Source organism: Mercurialis annua, linkage group LG1-X, assembly GCF_937616625.2.
Source record: "Mercurialis annua linkage group LG1-X, ddMerAnnu1.2, whole genome shotgun sequence".
Classification (NCBI taxonomy): Eukaryota; Viridiplantae; Streptophyta; class Magnoliopsida; order Malpighiales; family Euphorbiaceae; genus Mercurialis; species Mercurialis annua.
The window spans coordinates 65,712,544-65,726,047 of NC_065570.1; the positions used below are offsets into that span (position 1 = coordinate 65,712,544).

General features: G+C 35.6%; 3 protein-coding genes and 1 long non-coding RNA gene across 5 annotated transcripts; 1 reads left to right on the top strand and 3 right to left on the bottom strand.

Moving 5' to 3' along the window:
• Positions 1 to 204: 204 nt before the first annotated feature.
• Positions 205 to 11,866, bottom strand: LOC126671283 (replication protein A 70 kDa DNA-binding subunit C-like). 2 transcript variants are annotated; one of them, XM_050365047.2, is made up of 12 exons: positions 11,779 to 11,866; positions 11,653 to 11,689; positions 11,486 to 11,521; positions 9,840 to 9,895; positions 2,365 to 2,517; positions 2,005 to 2,278; positions 1,823 to 1,919; positions 1,514 to 1,644; positions 1,368 to 1,449; positions 1,136 to 1,268; positions 855 to 1,012; positions 205 to 767 (listed from the first exon to the last, which is right to left on the bottom strand). In XM_050365047.2, the coding sequence occupies exons 5-12, from the start codon at positions 2,506 to 2,508 to the stop codon at positions 347 to 349; spliced, it is 1,440 nt and encodes a 479-aa protein (XP_050221004.1). In that variant the 5' UTR covers positions 2,509 to 2,517; positions 9,840 to 9,895; positions 11,486 to 11,521; positions 11,653 to 11,689; positions 11,779 to 11,866; the 3' UTR covers positions 205 to 346. The 2 variants fall into 2 exon arrangements, with proteins under 2 accessions (XP_050221004.1, XP_050221014.1); XM_050365057.2 differs by having other exon boundaries at positions 11,775 to 11,804.
• LOC126675017 (uncharacterized) lies at positions 2,552 to 4,138 on the bottom strand. Its single transcript, XM_050369583.1, has one exon. The coding sequence runs from the start codon at positions 4,136 to 4,138 to the stop codon at positions 2,552 to 2,554; it is 1,587 nt and encodes a 528-aa protein (XP_050225540.1).
• Positions 4,385 to 6,881, bottom strand: LOC126675026 (uncharacterized). Its single transcript, XM_050369594.1, has 2 exons — positions 5,252 to 6,881; positions 4,385 to 5,169 (listed from the first exon to the last, which is right to left on the bottom strand). The coding sequence occupies exons 1-2, from the start codon at positions 6,879 to 6,881 to the stop codon at positions 4,385 to 4,387; spliced, it is 2,415 nt and encodes an 804-aa protein (XP_050225551.1).
• Positions 8,500 to 13,045, top strand: LOC126671296 (uncharacterized). The gene is made up of 6 exons (XR_007638965.2): positions 8,500 to 8,755; positions 8,840 to 8,885; positions 8,968 to 9,024; positions 9,117 to 9,293; positions 11,861 to 12,216; positions 12,838 to 13,045. It is a non-coding gene; the product is annotated as an uncharacterized LOC126671296 (long non-coding RNA).
• The last annotated feature ends 459 nt before the right edge of the window (positions 13,046 to 13,504 follow it).

Sequence of the window (13,504 nt, forward strand, 5' to 3'; positions counted from 1 at the left end):
AAGTTAAGTCAATTTTCACCAATACTTTTAAAAATACTAATTTTAGCCATTTTTAGTATATATATTTTAATTTTAACCAATCACTCTTTTAAAAACAATCAATTCATTTCAATTATGAGCATTTTGTAATATACATTCTATTATTAATAAATATTTTCAAATAACTCTAACCAAGCAAAGGATTATTTAGAAATCAAAGCACAATTAAAATCACAACTACCAAATCGATATTCATGATGCAACATTAAGTTGGTTCTGATCAAAATACAATGTTAAAAACATCCAGGCATTGAAATTCATTTATTACAATAAGCAAACATAACAAAAGCATAGCTAAGGCAATCATTTAGTCGTGCTTCATCTTCTTAACATCTTGAGAAGCAGACGGCGAGCCTCCATCAGTAAATTGGATTTCACGACGAATTTTCGAAGGCGTTGATGGAGCGAGACCGCTGCGGGTAAGAAGCTGTGAAGACTGAGAAGCCGGCGGGCTTGGAATATCTTTCTTTGGGAGGTCCAAATTCTTGAAAATGTGGACAACTTTGAAAGACATCTCAGAAGAATCTTGGATACGATCGCTCATGCGTAATTGAAACACATGCGTGCGTCCACAAATCTTGTTCATCAACGGTGGAACTTCATGTCTATCCTTCGCCATGATGGACAAAGTTAAAGCAGGCAACCCAACCAAATCAGAGGCCAAATTTCCAAAAACTATGAACGGCACTACTCCGGTCCCATCTTCTGCTATAACTGTCAATCTATACCTGTTCAAATAAACAAAATATGTAAATATAAATGTCAAACTGTATGCAAGAGAAAATGAAAATCAATGCAGTAATAAATTTGAATACCATGGGACAGGCATAATTGTCAAAGGACCACACTTTTTGCAGTACACATTCTGGTCGTAAGTTTGGACGCCACTCTTGCACTTGGGACATGCCCGGTACCACCAGCCGTCAGTTGGATCAATTTCCTTGATGAATGCTTCACACGTATATTTGGTATCCTATCAAAATAATAGTGCAGTACATTAGATTGAGTATAATAGCACAATTATGAGTGGTCATGTAATTAAATGGTTGCTAACTATAAATATTTCGACAAACTGAAGCATTATTGCAAGTAATACCTTGTCAGTGTGAAAATCAAGCTGAAGTAAACCCGCAATTGTCATGCGATTCTCTGTCTTCTCAATTTCTGGATCGGCCAAAGGAGCCGAGTCTTTCATAACAATTTGCAATTCAGTCGGCGGGTTCGGCAAACTATATTATTAAGAAAAGACCATAACTTAGTTAATTGAGATATGAATAAACATTATTAGGAAAGTAAAATAAAAAATTAACATGAATCAACATGCATACCTCGCAACAAACAATTCAAACTCTGGCAATTCAGGATTAATAAAAAAATTTGTCGCTGAAGTTCCGCTCAACATGGCCTTATCTAAAGTAACAATGTAGTTAGACCAAAAACCATAATACATAGTTTGTTGTAATTAAATAATTACCGTATGTGGATTTCACTGTAACAGCAGCAATGACCATGATTATCGGTCCTTCCTTAGCACACTCGACCACATAATCTTCAGGAAAATTGATAGCTGTTTTTTCCCATAATGTTATTTCGATTCGCTCAGAGCTATCATATAGACAAAATAACATTAAATACAAAATGGCAACATCTTGTGAAGTGCAAGAACATTTTATTGCTGTTAGAATAATTATAAATAGGAGTATAAATGGAATGCGTTTGTGTATACAAAATCAACAACTGAGAAAGATTAAGTGACTAATGCTAGCGACCAATTTCAATTTACCTTGCATCTTGGATGACTAAAGTACGCTTGCTTTTTATCGCATTAGATATGCGAATTCTTTGGACATTTTCCATCATAACCAACTGTCCGACGGTGTCTATAAAATGTGCAACACAGTGTTAGTCCACAAAAACAACCATGGGATAATTTAAATTATGGTAAAACAAAAAGTAAACACGCACCGCATAAATAATCTATAAGCCCGACACGTTGACGCAAATCATCAAAAGAAAGTAAATTGAAGTTGTCAAAAGGAATTGGCATAGTAAGATCTTCAATAGGGCGCACAGTAGCATTTGGGAGCAAGCGGATACGAAAAGGATGGCAACTTATGCGGTAGCTATTCTGAGCTGGCACAATTATAAAACCGGAAATAGCATAAATACTGCCTTCAACCAGCAAAGGGCGAAACCTGTCAGCTAAATGCTTGCTCACTGTGCCCTGAATCGTGTCCCCCTTAATAATAAGACAAATAAAAAAAATCAATTTGTAGTGCAGCAAAATGCATGATACTTTTTCTATAACAAAATATGTAAACAAACCTTAGCGTCAATAAGAAGGAATTCGAAGCTAAAAATGGCATCAGCATTGTGCGGATTAGTGAAATCCCAAGCTCTGGCAACCCTTGCGACTAACCTAACATTTTTAGTATCCTTTGCGATGGAAGCAATTTCAATTGACGCCATAATAAATAGCTACATTTAAAGGACAAACAAATGTCACAAAAAATCATAATAATTGTTGCAATATTTCAGAGTACACAACATTTTTAGTAAAATGCGAGTATGTGTTGTTTTCATCTGCATCATGTCTATGTATAAGGATACCTATACCATTTTCATTCGTAACTCTAGACAAAGCAACGTACAATTGACCGTGGGTAAAAACCGGATGGTCCAAATAAACACCTATTTTTTGTAATGTTTGACCCTGACTTTTATTAATTGTCATACAATAACACACTTTTACTGGGAATTGACGTCTTTTCAAAGTAAAAGGCCATTTCTTATCTGTAGTAGACAGAACAATGCGAGGAATGAAGACTCGATCCCCCGCATACGAACCTGTCACAATCTCAGCTTCAATAACGCGAACACCTAACTGAACTACTAACAATCTTGTCCCATTGCATAAGCCAGCTGAGGGATTTAAATTACGCAGCAACATAATTGGTGTGTGTACTTTTAATTTCAACTCGTATTGGGGAAACCCATTAAAATGCAGTGTATTTAAGAATTCAATGGGATAGAGCATAAGTAGTTCTTCTAAGTTAGGAGAATTATTACAAATGCTATCACAACTATAATAAATTTGCTCATGTGTCGGTAACAATTGAAGCATTGCAGAATTAATTTGATCTGCGACGTCGTTTCTAGGACATACAATTGCCCTTTCTTTTAGATAAACACAATCGGCGTATCGTGTTTCAAAATTTGTATAAACATAATTAATAATACTATTAATAGGGTCATCTATATAGTCGACTATAAATTTCATAGGTATTTCGATCCAGTTATTTTCCTCATCAAATAAATCTATTTGTTGTGACTTAATTCTGCCATCTCCTATGGAAAGTAACCAATCTGGGAATGAGATGTCAGATAATGGAGCAGCTGCACTTTGGGAGTCGACAACGCGCATATTCCTACTCAATCTATGAACTTTAAAATAATTCCATATGTACGATTTAGTAATGGAAGCATCTAGTATGTCTTCCTTCATGCCTTGTGGAACAACATGTAGTATTTGACGAAAATCCCCCCCCAAGACCATTGTTTTTCCTCCAAAAGGTAGGTCGCGCACATTTTCATCCGATGAAGATAAGATATCACGAAATGATCTATCGACGGCTTCAAAACAATGGCGATGATTCATTGGCGCTTCATCCCAAACTATTAGCGCAGCTTGTTTTATTAATTCTGCCAACTGGGTACCTTTTTTAATCTCACAAGAGGACCGATCGTCTAAATTTATAGGTATTTTGAAGCGCGAATGAGCGGTTCTACCGCCTGGTAATAGCAAGGAAGATATGCCGGAAGATGCTACAACTAATACAATTTTTCCTTCAGCTCTAAACCTGTAAATTATTGCTTGATATAAATAGGTCTTTCCTGTACCACCATGGCCATAAATAAAAAATTGCCGACCATCACCAATCAAGACAGAAGCGATAACATCGTCGTAGATCACTTTCTGATCAACATTTAATGTCGACGCCATAGCATCGTGCCTTGATTGAATATCAAACAAATCAAATGTCAACTCCTCTATAACTAACTTATTCGTTGAATCTGCGCTTGCAGCGCTTGTGGGCATTGGTAAATTATAGTCTGCTAGAGACCCTCCATTGCGATTTAGCAATTTTTCCAACTCTATAAGGACACAATTTCGTAACAAATCATCTGACAAATGCATATTAGGTATGCCTAAACGCATGCGCATATTGTACTCAATATCATCTACAAAATTACGCCAAAATGCATTAAATAGTTTGGTAGGGTCTCCAACGTCGCAAAAAATTATTAAAATAACAAAAAGTCGACGCATTTGTTCAGATGAGGCTCATAACACAGATTCTTCTAAAACATGCATCCATTCCTTATCATCGCCAAGTAACCCGTAAGCCATGCATGTTGCTTGAAAAGTTAGATATTGAATTCCATTAATGGTTTTAAGCTCCTCAAAATTCCTTGGGCCCCTCACCAAATTCAGCAACATTCTCAGGTAGTATAGTTCTCCGGCATTCGGATGAACATATGTAAGGCGTCCTATGCTACGACCTCGTTTTCGCTTACTCCATAGCTTATCTTTTGAATTCCAAGTCCATTTAGTGGGAAACTCCGCATATGTCAGAGTTCGAGCATCGGGGAAAGTCAAATTAGCTTCAAACCACTCGGTCAACATTGTTTTTTTAATGGCTTCATTTTGATATAGCTGTCGGATCCCGACTTGGCCATTAAAAAATATCGAGTTCATATTAGGTAAGTGAACAACCAAGCGTTCAACAGCTGGTTCACGGTGGTGTATAGGAAATTCAAAAATTCTCCATGCTGCCTCACAAGGTGATATATATCGACAGTCAAGAAAATTCTTCACTTCATCGCGATGCTCAACGTTTGTCGGGCTACTTAGGTTAGGCGCATTATCCGTCTCAAGAACAGCGCGGATTCTATCCGAACCTTTGCTAATATACTTGAACAAATATTTTACCAATGAAGAGTAACAACAAAACTCAACATTTAAATGAGCTACAAAGTCTGTCAACAGTTTTGGATTGTATGGAACAACGAATCGATTATCTAGCTTAATACCATTCTTCTCAAAAAAAAGTCCCATCATCTCTCCGCCTGTAAGTGGCAAAGCCTTTTTGATCTAAAAACGTTGTTGGTGTAAATTTCTTTGGGTAATGCTTCGAACATCGACCATTACGCATGCAAGGGCATTTTTCATTAAGTGCACCACACGGACCGTGGATCATAAATTTAGTGACTAAGGCATGACTTAAGGGATCAGTGATAGGATCTGGCAATTCCGCACTAATGAAAGTGTCAATCTCATTTACAGTTAAAGGCTTTTTCTCTCTTGGTAACCATATTAGGCAATGCACGTGAGGAAGACCACGCTTTTGGAATTCAACTGTATACAAAAAGGCAGACACAGGTCCAAAATACTTTCCGCCTTTGATATCCTTACTAAATTGATCAACTTTAAACTTGAAAACACGGGCCACGATATCAGGGCGGTCCTCAACCTTTTGACCTTCTATGACAGTAAGCATCTGTTGTATCTCAACCCACGCAGGATTGCATGTAAATGTCACAAATAGGTCCGGATGCCCATAGAAACGACATATTGTCATTGCATCATGATAATGTTCCATCATATACCTAGGACTTCCAGTATAAGAAGCTGGCAAGATAACGCTTTTACCTATATCGGTGCTGTTTGTATCACCACGGTAAAATGCATCTCGTATCCCAGTATAAATTTCCGAGCGCAAGGCAGTTTGATTTCTTTTAATAAAATCCAATCGCTCTTGTTCTATACACGTGAAGGCATCTACGATGAATTGCTGAAATAGCCTACCACCACGCAGTAATGCAGACTTGTCTAATGCACGTTGTTGAATGTAGTATGCGTAATATTCGCGCATAGTCACATACTGGCATTTAATTTTTTTTGGAGAGGTAGTTGGAGAGTACTTAATGTCAACCATGTACCCACTTTCGCCATAAGGAAATAACATAGGAAACTGCATTGCCATAAAACTTGGATGCAGAGAGCTAATACGACGCAGTGTGCCAGTCTTGTACTCAACGACAATGTCCCTATTTTTATCGTAGTATCCAAAATCTCCAACTAAAAGGCCTGCAATTTCACTTGCAACGGGAGCAGTATACTGGGAGGTATCAGTTTCACGTCTTCCAACCAACTTCAATTTAATTGGGACTAAGGAATCTTCGGAAAATCTATCTCTAGCCATTCGGAATGATTTAGCAATCTCATTATGGTGATCCAACATTTGTATAAGTCTGTGAATAATTGTTTGATCAATTGATGTTGAATTGCTTTGATGTTCAATGCACGATAGTCTATTAGCAATTTCATTAGTAGTATCGAAAACATAAAGTTGGGCAAATTTTGGTCTTTGACCATCATCTGGTAAAAGTGAGCCTATAACATGATGGTTTTGCCCGCAAATGCGAAAAACGTATGGTCCTGGTTTTTTGTTAATATCATAGTCAATACGTCCGCCGGCAGAAGTAAAAGCAAATACAGAGTTGTAAATGCGAATGCGCTCTCTAAATTTTTTTGACTCGACAAATTCATTATCGTTTAGTAATGAATCTAGGAACGGAGGCGGCGTTTTCAAAAGCGGTAGTTTGATCATACCGTTTTTACAACATGCACCAAATTCAGGAAATTGGCGTTTAGATGTTCGCTTGATGGATTCAGCGCGCCAGAAAAGAGCCCCGCAATAAGGACACTCACATTCTGGTCGACCAATACTATCATTATGCGGCACAAACAAATCGTTAGTTGATATGTCGGAGGCCATACTCGACAATAAAGAGTCATGGCGTCGTTTACGCCGACGGGAAGTGAAATACTCTGACATTTGAAAGACAAATGGGCATGCGAAAATCTGAGTTCAAATAAATCACGCAACCCATTAGCCGACCATGGAAGAAATGTAGACAGAGGTGATAAAAGGTTATACCAATAGCCAAATGCATAGAATATTATTCATAAAAAAACTGCGAAAATGAGTTTCCACATATAAGTCTAATATACTGAAAAAGTAGATTACAAATAAGCAAAGCAATCGGTAATAACCCGAAGCACATAAGAAAAATAAGAAACCGGATAGAGACACGCCATTGGCTTTATTGCAATACAGAAGGAAAAGGAAGTGCAGTGCAGGCATATTCTTTGGGTACAGCTCTATTTTTTTTTAATGAGTTTTCTCTTCCTCGAGGATATCCTTGAAATTGTCTGTAAATAGATGGCCAAGTCATCACAGTCTTTTGACAGAGCATCACATGCAGAACGGAGCTCGTTGTAGTTCGGCTTCGATACACCAAAAAATTCCCCATCAAAGACAGAGTAAAACTGCTCAATGCGATGGAGTTCGTAAGAGCTGTAGTCTTCGATACGAAGTCCACAAACATCGGTTAACAGGTCTAAAGCGAGTCGAGAGGCTGTTTCTCTTGCCACCTCGACACTATCTCCATGTCCAATGCGCAACTCACGCACCAAATCGTTGGAAATTGGATGACGATAGGTGAAGTGCACATGACAATAAAACAAACCCTTAACTGATTGATCTGTCTCGTATGTCTGGCGAGCCAAACCCATTTGGTCCATTGCTGCACTAAGTATGGACTTACAGGTTATTGTCATAGTTGCCATCTGTAAGGGAATTGATATGTGTTTAGTCACCTAGGTATTCTTTTTAAAATTAGAACCTATTTAGCTTAAATGCTAACTTCAAAAACATACCAGAGTTTTATAAGAATATCAATAATTTTGTTGAAAGAAATCATTTTTTACAATGCAGTATAAAATAAATATTTAAATTAAGCTTTTACAAACTAAATCTAATTTATGAAGTAATTAGGCAAACTATTGGGATAAGTAAAGTAATAATATTATGAAAAACTAAATTGTTTACTTTTTATTTTTATTTTTATAAATAGATAAAAAAATTATATCAAAAATCTACATCACCATGCATATATCTATAGTAAGCAAGTTCCATGTCTAAATAACATTATTTTTAAGATAAAGATGTCAAATTTATTTAGTTTCTTTTTTGTAAAATTATAATTGTAACGTAAATTTTATTTCGTGAATAAATTTTAGTTGTTTTAAAATATTACGAATCGGTGAAAATAAATTTTAATTGCTAAATATGAAGAAAATAATTTTTATATGCAAAATAAACATTAGTAGGTATAAAAATTTAAAATTAAATTTTAAAATATAAGTTATATATGTGAAAAAATAATGAATGTAAAATAAAAACAATAACTAACTAATAGTCTATGACCATGGACTACTCTTAAAAAGCCTAGAACTCTATGTCCATGGTTTGCTATTTAGAAGGCTGAATGTGTAATTTGAATAGGAAAAAAGCGGGCCCGAGAAAAGAAGGGGAATGAGCCGGGCACGAACGAAACGCACCGTTTACCCAGCGCATTCGATGAGCCTCTAAACCTAAACTTGCATCAGTTTACACAAAATGTAAACCTAATTTTTGTATCGTTGCGCCGTCTCCGCCTTCGACCCTCTCTCTAACCATAGTACAAACCAATTATCCAATGGATTCCCTCAAAACGATCGTTCCATGGATTCTCACGAAACGGACGTCTTCCATGGATTCTCACGAGACGACCAACTTCCATGGATTCTCACGAAACGAAATGCAAGGTAATTCGACAAACAAAAGACAATTAATTTTCATCTAGATACCTAAATCACTAGGTCCAACGAATTCGTCGAATTTTTTTCCAGGAACCGGCTGATTTATGACCCAAACATAGAGAATACAGTACCACAGGTACAATTGATGATAAAAGTTGCATTAAACATTTCACTAAAGGCAACACTTATCGACTTAATAGTACTTCTATGTTTTGCAGGTGTCAAAGGAAACACACAAATCCATTAAAGACAGTAAATTTGAAGACCATTGGAAGGTAAATACATGTTTTAATTAACATTTATTAATTACAGTTTAATTTTGAAAGCATTATTCCTGATACTTATAAAGTGTTGTTGTCATGTTAAGCCACAAAACAACTATCCACTTAGAGGGCTGATGCATGGGTGAACATTCCAGGAATGAAGAAAACAAAAGTAACTTGCAAAAATAAAGAAATGATTCTAAAACATCAAAGAAGACTTGGAACAAAAAATAAAAAAATGGAAAAAAGAGTTCCGACTTATGGGCTCGCATGCAACCTTGGTAAGCTTCTAAACTTTTTATGTGAATATTTTACAGCTGAAATTGTGTTTTTTGGTTGATGCATTATGCTGGTGGTGGTTTCACTGTGTCAGGTTGATTATCCAAACTTGTTATTTTGGTACTACTGCCTATCTCCTTTATGCCATAAGCCATGTTACTAAAAATTCATTGCTTATCAAATATCAATTGTTTGACACTTCGCCTAATTAATAAGATGCAGTAGTTGTGCCAATGGTAAATAACAAATAATTTTGTATATATTGTCATCTACTAATGTTTTGCATTGTAGTGTGCTGCTTGTTTGCTAGTTTGATGCAATATCTATAGAACGAATTTTGCATAGTCAGATCTATTAAGGTTCAATAACTAATAGTCTATGCCGATTATGGTAAAATGTAAATTAGAAAAAAGTTCAGCGTAATTGACAAATAATTTTGCATATATGATCTATTAAGGTTCATTAGACCTTGTACACTCAAATGACCGGGTGAAGTTAGACATTGGTTATAAATATTGGATAGTAATAACTAAGTTAAAGCGTAATACCTCGGTCAGTAGATGCTGGAAGAATAGAGGTGTTGTCCTTGGCAGCTAACTCGGGTCTGAAGCAATGGAGAGATAGAATATTAGACATATAGTGAGAGTGAACAGACTAAATGAAATGAGGTATAAGCTATAATGTCCATATATTTTGACTAAGTTACAGACAACAACAATAATAATTAATTAAAGTTTGGAATTAAAATGCAATTTTAGATATTTCAATCAATTAATTTGATGTCGAGTCACATATAATAGTGATGGTTCTGAAGCAATGGATTTGGAGTTAAATAGCAATTTTAGATATTTCAATCAGTTAATTAGATGTCGAGTCACATATAATAATGGTGGGTCTAAATCAATGGAGAGAGAGATTATTTGACATAGTGAGAGTGCACAGACTAAATGAAATGAGGAATTATAATGTCCATTTATTTTAACTAAGTCACAAACTACAACAATAATTAATTTAGATTTGGAGTTACATAGCAATTTTAGGTAATTCAATCAATTAAGTGATGCTGAGTCGCATAAAATTTAAAATTAATTCTCAAAGTAGCCCGACTAATTAAGTAAGCGATTCCGCTTCCAGTGATTACATAAAGGAAGACAGACTATTTTGGGTTGCATTTGCTGGCTGCTTAATTAGTCTAATTAGGTGGATGCGAAATTAAAATAAATCCATGGTACTATGTTACTCTTGATGTTTTTATATACGATTTTAGCATGTGTAAAGGTGTTTTTGGTTTAGGTGTCTGGTACCTTGGAGAGGTAAGTAAATAGGGGAAAACTTATGTTAAGCTTCCACGCAGCTCATATAAAGTCTAATTTGGAGATACAACAAATAAAAAATGACAACAAAATCTAGATAAGATTAATAGCATTAATGGTTCTGGCATTAGGCATGGATTACACAAGATTTACCATAGACTACTGGCCTAGACAACCTACATCCAAAAAAGGGGGTTTGCACAACTGCATCTCTAACAAAACTAAAAGACACTTGACTAACACAGTGTCAACTAATACATAATATAGGAGTTGAAATGATGTAAGTCAATTCCTGCCTAGAACCCCAAAAACCCCACTAACAAAATCCCCCATGCCCACATCAGTTTGAGCCTGGCTGCTGGTTGGACAGAGCACGGGTTGACAAATTAACAACTGTTGCCATTGACTTGTCTAATTTCTTAAACCTTTTCTTCAGATTCTTATACTTGATCATCAGTTTTGTATAGTCAGCTCGATTAACGCCACAAAGTGTGGTCAGAACAGAAACCTCCATGCTCAGTGCAGCAACTTTAGTGCTGTTATAGTCAAGTATGTCCATGTTGTACTCATACTTCAGGAACTCCACGGCGGACTGCGCAGCTAGCTCCTTTGCTTGCTCCAGCCCTTCACTACTAATCCCAACCATCTCTCCTACTACGTCACCCAACACTTCATTCCCATGAGTAAACACAACAGTAGCCTGGGATAAGTTGGACGAAGCTTTTTGAACTAATGTGTAGTGATGCTTTTCATAACCTAAGGATTTCAGGGTCTGTGCTAGTATGTAGTCGAAGGGGACATTTACTGTAGTCATCTAAAATCACAAACGAAGCATTATAAAACAGTTGTATATGTTTAAAATACAATAAGTATGAACTCACCTTAAATGCTGAGATCTGTTTGAAAGTCTTGGTCACCTGAAAAGGCACCAAAAGTACTGGAGTAAGACATCAGTTTAAAGTGTACTAAAGAACTTAATATGCAAAGAGTAAATATAAACAAAAAGTAGTTGGCATTTATTATTAAAGTCAGTATAAAAGAGGTAGACCTTCTACTGTGCTCAACCAAATTATGCTGCTTGTAACCTGTAAATATGCATAGAATATTTCATCAGTATGCAATAGTAAAGCTATAAATTTATGTGAGTAAGTAGGGAGAATATTTTCCTACCCACCTGAAGAAGACAAAGACAACCACCGCTAAAAAGTATCTACTTGTCTGTATGTAATACCTGTATTTATACTACTTTAATACAGGGACACAGCAGTAAATACTCACCAAGACAATGTGGTGAATAATTTGCCACGACACACATGGAAGCTACAACACTCAACCAGCTTGGAGGGAGTGACGTGTAGGTAGATGTGTGGCCAACCCTCACCTCATAGACCTCTACACTACCTTATCATTTGCAGTCTACCAAACTTGCCAAGGAAGCTAAGCACAGTTCCAAATGCATTAGCTGTCTCCCAATAAACACCAAACTCCCAAAACAAACTGAAATAACCTTATTCTAACTAATACCCTCCATATCACCTGCAGCTACTTGTATTCCAATCAAATCCATCCAGGAAAAGAGGGGGTCTCATAACCAACGGTTACTATTTGCCAGGTAAGCATTTTATATTCTGTTTTTAATATTTTTCATTCATCACAAAAATAAACCACCGTTTCCTTTTCAAATTTAAACATCTTTACCGCTTCCAAACTCTTATTTTATATCTTCTCCCCCCTTTAAATGTTCTCACACCGATTGAAAAAAACAGCAAATTCGCATGATGTTGAACCTGCCATTTCAAAAATTTGTTGCAGATTCATATTTAGTTCTCCCTAATTTTGTGTAAAATGTGCTCATCAGCAAATTTTTGTAACATGTAAACTACATGAGTCTTTTGGGTGTTGGTTTATTTATGTTATGAATTGCCAAAATTTAATTGCAGCAATATTTATTCTTAGTGCCATGTAAAGGTGATTATATTCTTGTAATATGCATCTAATTTGCTTTTAAGTCTAGTTTTCTATTAGGTTTTATTCATGTTTTTATTTTCAGTCGATGGGTTTTGTGCATACATGCATGATATGTTTGTGGGCATCATTTAGAACATTATTGTTTGTAATCTGATATTTTTGGACATCATTTTGGTTATCATTGTTTGTAATCTGATATTTGTAGGGGATCATCTTTGCTTCAAAAATTGTTATTCTTGATTTGAGTATTTATTCATTCTTGCAGTGAGGATAAAAAAACAAATAAGTGTTTATTTATTTGAAGGCTTGCAAAATGGAAAGCAACTCATCAGCAGTACATAATAATCCAGTTCCTTGGAAGACATTTTAATAATAGCAGGGTTAATGTGCAGTGGTCTATTTATTTGTAATTGTTTGTTTATTTATTTGTAAATGATTATATATAATGGCTTGTTTAGTTTGTAAGGGTTTTATTTGTTTGTTCATTAACATGTGCTGGATATGTGTCTTAAAAAGGCACATGACCCACATAAGTAAAAGACCAATTTGTGTCATTTAAAGTAACACAAAGGACTAAAGATAAGGGTGTAAATGTAAAGAAAAATGGCAAAGACAAAATTGTCCAGACTTAGATACTATAACTGCATTTCTTAAAGCATTAATAGAGAACATTAGAAGGGCTTATAAGGGAGAAGCAGAACACTGTTCAATGTACAGTGTTTTCTGCTTCTCTTTTATAAGTTAGTATATAGATTTGTGCACCAGTTTATAGACTGATTTATTTGTTCAAACATATAGATTATGCATTTATGGAAAATATTTATTATGAACAACATAATTTATAAGTTTTTAATCAGCTATGACACTTCAACTTAGAACTTTCTATCATCAAACTCCCTGAATTTTAAATCGGTCACTAAACTTCCTAAATT